This window comes from Mastomys coucha, unplaced genomic scaffold (genome assembly GCF_008632895.1).
Source record: "Mastomys coucha isolate ucsf_1 unplaced genomic scaffold, UCSF_Mcou_1 pScaffold5, whole genome shotgun sequence".
In the NCBI taxonomy this organism is placed as follows: Eukaryota; Metazoa; Chordata; class Mammalia; order Rodentia; family Muridae; genus Mastomys; species Mastomys coucha.
The window spans coordinates 46,820,364-46,827,691 of NW_022196911.1; the positions used below are offsets into that span (position 1 = coordinate 46,820,364).

Consider the following 7,328-nt stretch of genomic DNA (forward strand, 5'->3'; position numbering starts at 1 on the left):
AGGCCCCTAGAAACGAAGCCCTAGCCACCCATCTATTTGGTTCTTCCACAACTGAAAAACTAAACAGGAGGCCCAGGGACACCTGGAAGATCCTTGAAGAAAGATCCCTGGAGAGATAAGCAAGTTCTACAGAGGTCTGCTAAAAGCGGAGTCATTCATTCGTCTCTGCAAACTCACATTAATAAGCACGACCCGCCACCCCCCTGCACTTCAAGCCTGCAGACCCGAGATGAACCCTGCCCTCCAGGACACAGGACTGAGGTGGCGCAGAACGTGATGACACCCAGATACTATGACCTCCATAAGTCAGTTCTGGGAACTGATTTCGTCTACGATTCCTTTTCCACCTCTTGTTTATCTCAGACATAGCATACTGCAGGTGCTTCCAGTCTGCAGGCTAAACCTATAAATACATACGAAACAGTCCCACCAGCGCGGATCTGCAGGTGCATGTCCACCACGGGGCACGTCCCGGGGCCAGGCGGTCATCCGCCACTCCCCGCGGCAGACGCGGCTGGGACGAGTCCCCGGCCCGAGCCGTGCCGTCCTCCCCGGCCCCGTGCGGCACTCACCGTTGGTGTAGAGAGAACCCGAGGCTGAGGCGGCTCCGTTCTGGGCCTGGAGGCCAGCTGCGGCGCCGCGGGCAGCGGGGATCCTGGGCTGGGCCATGGCGCCCCGGGATCTCAGGGTAGGACGGAGCCGTCGGGGTCGACCGCAGCGCCGAGCCTAAGAGCTCCAACAGGAAAACCGAGGGAAGGGATCTGAAGGCCGGAGAAGCGGAACCCGCGGGAGCGGCGCATCAAAGTCCAGGCATGGCGTCCCGGTCTCTTCAGCCTGCCGGCAGCCACGACCTGGCCAGGGCGCAGAGAGGCTCCGGAGTCAGGCCGGCGGGGCTGCGAACGCCGGGCTCGGAGGCGGTAGCCGAACCCGGAGAGGAGGGAGGCCCTGGGCGGAGCCGCCGGCCGCGCAGGCACAGTGGGGACACGTGGCACTTCCGGTTCCGGCTGGAGGCTGCGGCCGTGCTCTCTGTCCCGGGGGAGCTGCCCCGAGGCCCGCTGACAGTCAGTCCCGTGTCCAGGCCCGGAGGACCGTGCACGGACTCGCCTGCCACGTCACTGGCCCCCGCCGCCCGCCGGAAGTAGCCTGTGTCACCACTACGAAAATCCCCGGCGTGGAGAACGTCACCTTCCTGACAGACCGGGGATCTGAGGGTGGTGCGGACTTTTAGAATCGATTGGGTGGGACGGGAGAGACCCGGCTCCTCTTCCGGGATTCTTAGAGGATGACCTGAGGACGACCGATGTCACCGTGTACCGCTGGTGGCTCGGCCGATGCCATCCATGCCAGGCGTAGAGTGCCAGAGAATTTTAAAAAAGAGATGTTAAAATACGTGTGGATGTCGAAGTGTCATGGGCGGGACGTGGTAGCCATCAGGAGGTCGAGGCAGAAGTGTTGATCTAAGTTCGAAAGCGGCCCAGTCAGGGCAGCCAGGACTGGAGTAAAGATTAAAGGGCTGGGTCAAGGCTAAAATGATGACGTTAAGGAGGAAGCCTTTTCTTTTCAGCTTGTAGGATTAAGATTAATTTTGACGTTAGCTTGTTCGTAGCAGAGTCACCCCGAAGTTCATTCACCACACATGGATTGGCATTCCTCCCTCTCCTATCCCTGTGTTGACAGTGTCCTAGGGAAGCCCTCATTTTACCATTGGGCTATGAAACTTTTTTTTTTTTTTGGTGGGGATGGTGTTCGAGACAGGGTTTCTCTGTGTAGCCCTGGCTGACCTGGAACTCACTCTGTAGACCAGGCCGGCCTCGAACTCAGAAATCCACCTGCCTCTGCCTCCCAGGTGCTGGGATTAAAGGCCTGCGACATCACTACCCAGAGCTAGGAAACTTCTAACAACAAGTATTTAGTTAATACTGAATCTCCGGACTCAATAACATATTTAAAATGGTAATTTTAATGGTATGGTACTCCTGTAGTTCTGGATACTGGAAAGTGAGGCAGGAGGATCCTGAATTCAAGACCAGCCTGGGCAATTTACCAGGACTCAGTTTCTTTAAAAGAGGTTAGATATATAGGCAACTGGTAAAGAGTTTGCCTAACCTTGTAGAAGAAGCCCTGAGTTCAAAAATTAAAGGCAGTTTACATTATGGGAGTTTACATTAAGGTGGTTAATTCAGACTTCCTTTCTGGGCAAGTAGTTTGTGGGTTGCTTTTATTTTTACCCCCAACAGACTTGCTGACTTTTCAGACGAAAGAGAAGTAGAAACTGGTTGGTTATGCAACATACTTAGTGATATCAGGAGCGATCTTAGCTACCTCCATTCTACTTTGGTTTCTCCTGCTCTAAGCAGATGACAAAGTCCTTCCCAGATGTGTGCTGCTGATTGAAATGTATTATGCCATGAGTTTCACAACCTTAGGCGAAAGTACATCTTACCTAATTCGTTTAATATCTAATGCCTGTTACGAAGTATCACAGAAAAAGAGTACAATCTAAAACTCCTGTCAGACGCAAGAAGCAAGCAGTATCTACATACACAGATTTATCCTAACCTTGACTTTTATTAATATTTACCTCAAAACCATTCTAAAATATATTTTCTCTGAGTGGAATTCAACAATTAAAAAAAAAAAAGATTTTTTTTTTCTTTTTTTGTTTGTTTTTTCGAGACAGGGTTTCTCTGTGTAGCCCTGGCTGTCCTGGAACTCACTCTGTAGACCAGGCTGGCCTCGAACTCAGAAATCCACCTGCCTCTGCCTCCCAAGTGCTGGGATTAAAGGCATGCACCACCACCGCCCGGCTCAAAAAAGATTGTTTTAAAGTTTGTTTTCTGTATGTATGGGTACCTACACAGAAGTATTCACACCATGTGTATGCAGTGCCCACAGAGACCAACCAGAGGAGGGCACTGCATCCCCTGGCATTGGAGTTGACACTTGTAACCGCCCTGATGGAGGTGATGTAGGAACCCTGGTCCTCTGTAGGAGCACTGCTAGTACTCTTCACACTGAGCCATCTCTCCACTCCCCCACCCCTTATTACAAGATCCAGGTAGGCTTCTTTAGGATGAAAATGATACTCTTTGTTTTGTTTTTTTGAAGAGAGTTTCTCAATGTAGCTCTTGGTACTGCCTTGTAGATCAGGATGGCCTCAAACTCACAGAGAACCTGCCTGCCTCTGTCTCCTGAGTGCTGGGATTAAAGACGCATGCCACTACTACTGGCTGAAGATTTTTTTTTTTCTCTCTGCATAGCCCTGGCTGTCCTGGAACTCACTCTGTAGACCAGGCTGGACTCGAACTCAGAAAACCTCTCCTTCCCAAGTGCTGGAATTAAAGGCGTGTGCCACCACTGCCTGGCTCAAACTTTCGCCTAAGAACATGTATGATAAAATCTCAAACCACATACCTGAAAGTAGTAAGACAAAGCAATAACAACAAAAGCCAGGGGGCGGGTGAGATGGCTCAGTGGTAAAGAGCACTGGCTGCTCTTCCTGAAGTCCTGAGTTCAATTCCCAGCAACCACATGGTGGCTTACAACCATCTGTAATGGGATTCAACGCCCTCTTCTGATGTGTCTGAAGACAGCTACAGTGTACTCATATACATAAAATAAATCTTTAAAAATTAAAAAAAAAACCAAGAATGTAAAAAAGAACAAGAATGTAAGCCTTGCTTTAAAGAGAAAATAGAACTCAGAAACTGCTGAAGCTTCGTGAGGTCAGAAAAATAATGGTCTCTCTATAAAGAGGTAATTGCTTAAGGCATGGTTTCCAACTTCCCTTGGTTTATTCTTCTCTTTATATTCAACTCCTTTGGAATTATCTTGGTTTGTTGACCTTGGCACAGTGGTTTGATTTGGTTAAATCTTTCTTTGAACTCTGTCCCATTTAAGCAATATCTCTTGTGCTCAGATTTTTAAAAGTAAATAACCTGATTGGTTAAATCAGTTAAATAGCTATAAATAGTTTACTAATAAGTAAACAATTTTGTTCCACTCCTAAATTTCTTTGTTGCTATTATTAACACCCAATATGGTTAGGTTTCTGAATGCGTTTTATCTTTCCAATTAGTCAACTTTAAGATCCTGAGGAGAGGCCAGGCATGGTAATACATGCCTATAATCCAGCAGTTGGCGGTGAGAGGAGGTAGATCTCTATGAGTTTGAGGCTGGCCTGGTCTACATAGTTTTGGAACAGCTGGGGCTATGTAGAGAGCCTCTGTCTCCAACAACAAAAATTCATTCTGCTTGTGGTTCAAAAAGAACAATTTATTTGAACAACAGTTTCATTCTCTGAAACTTACTTGCTGCTCAAATTTAGGAACAGTTCCTTTGCCCTCATTTGCCTGTACCAGGACACCTGCTTGTATGTGACATCAGCTGTTGTGACGCACATCACAGGTACGGCCATTACAGAGCTGGCCAGGGGGCTTCCTTGATCATGGGGACTCCTTTATGACATCCCTGTCCTCTTTACCCCAGTGTGTTGAGCTTACAGCACCCTGCACAAGAACTACTGGAATGTTTCTTCTGGATTCTTTCTCCCTAGTCCATACTAGAACTGTTCCCAGGTACAGACACTTCTGTAGAGGTTCCTCTGGCTCTCCAAAATGTATTACTGTTCCTCCTGCCTGGTCAATCAACTTAAAATTCCCCTCAGAGGTTTTTCTTACCAGAAAATCAGAAGCCCTGCCTACACTCTCAAAGCCCCTCATGACCCACCGTTGCTGCCTCTGCCTTCACAGACAGCTAAGGCAGTGGTTCTCAGCCTTCTTTCTAATGCTAAAACCCTTCAATACAGTTCCTCATGTTGTGGTGACCCCAACCATAAACTCATGTTCACTGCTACTTTATAACTATAATTTTGCTACTGTTATGAGTCATAGTGTAAATGACTTATGTTTTCAGATGGTCTTAGGTAACCCCTGTGAAGGGGGTTGTTAAGCGACCCCCAGGTTGAGAACCACTGAGCTAAGATGACTCAAAAAAATTCTAATTTCTGTGAGAATAACTGATAGGAGGGGTATAGCAGTAGTTTCTGGAATTTTGTTTTTTTTTTTTAAAAAAAAACACAGAAATATGTTTTTGTTTTAATTCCAAGTGTGGGGTATGAGGCTGCTCTGCAGCACAGCAGCTGACTGATTGGCCTCATGCTCTCGAGCAGAGGCACGATTTTGCCTCCTGCAGATAGTTTCTAGGATTGTGTGCCATTTGGAATTCTGGGAACTTTTTAGAGGTTATATAAATGCTAGAGCCCCAATAAGTGTAGTTAGTGGTTGTCCATGGGGGTTGTTTGCAGTTTGTTAGTATTGCTCAAAGAAGCAACAAAAAGAAGTTAGATTCACAGATCTCTCTCTTCCCCTCTATCCTTCTTTCTCTACTGTCTAGTGGTAGGGACTGAGATGGGGGGAGGGGTGTGGATACTGAGTGGGGAGGAGAAGAACTCACGAAGTAGCAAAGACCATCTACAGAGGAGAATGACTATTGCTGCGTTTACTGGGGAGCAAAGGTGTCGGGATGTACAGTACATTGTGTAGAACAGAGATGTGTATTTGTTAATCCCTGTTAAACCTTCAGACTTTGCTATCTCTTTATCCCTGCTAACCACATGAAACCTTACAACATATATATTTTTTCCTCATTCTTGACTCCCTGTTTCTCTTTTCCCATTGACCCAACCCAGCCCCGGGTTACCTCTCACCTGGCTCACTGCAGCTGCCTCTTGGCAAACTAATCTCAGCTTTCAGTTTGACTTAATATAACCTGTGTGCTGTTGCCGTGTGGAACTGCTCCAAACAGCTCTGTTTTTCTTGTTTCAGTCAAAACCTCTAAAAGGTTTCTGGTTTTTTGAGACAGGGTCTCTCTAGTCCTGGCTGTTCTGGAACTTGCTATGTAGACCAGGTTGGCCTTGAATTCAGAGATCCACATGCCTCTGCCTCACAAGTGCTGGGACTAAAGGCTTGTGCCATCATGCCTGGCTAAACCCTCTAAGACTTAAGACAGGGTTTTTCTGTGTAGCCCTGGCTGTCCTGGAACTAGTTCTGTAGATGAGTCTGGCTTCAAATTCAGAGAGCTCCCTGCCTCTGCCTCCCAAGTGCTGGGATTGATGACATGTACCACCACTGCCCAATACCTCAGGCTAGTTTGATATAGTTACACAGTAATGCTTCCCAATACTGTTCCCATACTTACTGCTTTCCGTATGTTCTTCTGTCTAGTTTTAGATAGGGTCTCATGTGGCCCTGGTGGGCTTTAGACTTACTATGTATTCAAGTGAGGCCATCTTTGAACTCCTGACCTTCCTATGTCTGCCTCCCAGCTGAAATTACAGGGGCACACCATCAGACTTGCGATGGTTATTGTTTCTTCATAATACTGATTGCTTCTGAATATCAGTCCCAATTCTGCAGAAGCAAGAACTGAAAGCTGAAGTGGCTAGTAGTAACGTTGGAACTCTTGCATGGACAGACCAAGTATTGAGTTTTACAGTACTGCCCATGAAGTAAAAACTGGTAATATGGTAATATTGCGATTCTTCAAAAATGATCTGAATTTTTATTTTTCTGTTCTTCCATACTTTAAATAATAAAAAATGTCTTCCTTTGTTCAGTGTGGTGCACTTGTGGAAGTTAGATGACATCTTTCCCCGGAGTTGATTCTCTTTATTCAATTTGTGGGTTCCAGCGATTAAACTCCTAGTTGTCACTTGAAGGTAGATGCCAAGGGTATGTAGAGAGACCCTTCCTCAAACAAGACAAATAGGACCCACATTTCTTTGTGTGGTACAGGGGACTGAATCCAGGGAATTTTATAAGCTAAGGCAGGTATTCTACCACTGAGCTCTATTTCCAGCCAGCCCCCTATAAAAGATATATTTAGATGGAAATTAATAAAGACGTTTTAATATAGCAGGAGTGTGGGCTTTCCAAAAAATTGCAAGAAGTAAAACATATCCTAGCATAAACTCAAGGACCACTCAAAAGATGTAGTTCTAGGTAATAGATGCCAAGTTGGACCTGATGCTACAAGATTGAAATCCCAATTTTTCAGAAGCAAGGGCAGGAAGATGATACCTTCATGACTTGCCTGAGCAACTTTGTGAGGTCCTGTTTCAAAATAAAAATAATTAAAGGGTAGCAGATGCACCTCGGTGGTAGACAGCAGCCTCCTATTACTGAGGGGGGGGGGGAGAAAGTAACAGCTGGTACTGGTGGCCCTTAATCCCAGCACTCAGGAGGCAGAAGCAGGCGATCTCTGAGTTTGAAGCAGTCCCGTTTACGGAGTGAGTTCAAGGACAGCCAGGGCTACACAAACAAACGAAA

At 46.6% G+C, this 7,328-nt stretch overlaps 2 protein-coding genes across 2 annotated transcripts in view; one reads left to right on the forward strand and one right to left on the reverse strand.

The window, feature by feature from the left end:
* Positions 1-1,342, reverse strand: part of Sec24a (SEC24 homolog A, COPII coat complex component) — a 67,272-nt gene extending 65,930 nt beyond the window's left edge. Inside the window, exon 1 of the mRNA XM_031350694.1 lies at positions 573-1,342. Within this exon, the coding sequence (XP_031206554.1) occupies positions 573-669 (97 nt within the window). The 5' untranslated portion in view covers positions 670-1,342. The remainder of the gene's footprint in view (positions 1-572) is intronic.
* On the forward strand, positions 779-1,696 carry LOC116076775. Its single transcript, XM_031350695.1, has one exon. It carries the CDS (start codon positions 813-815, stop codon positions 1,140-1,142), a length of 330 nt encoding a protein of 109 aa, XP_031206555.1. The 5' UTR covers positions 779-812; the 3' UTR covers positions 1,143-1,696.
* The last annotated feature ends 5,632 nt before the right edge of the window (positions 1,697-7,328 follow it).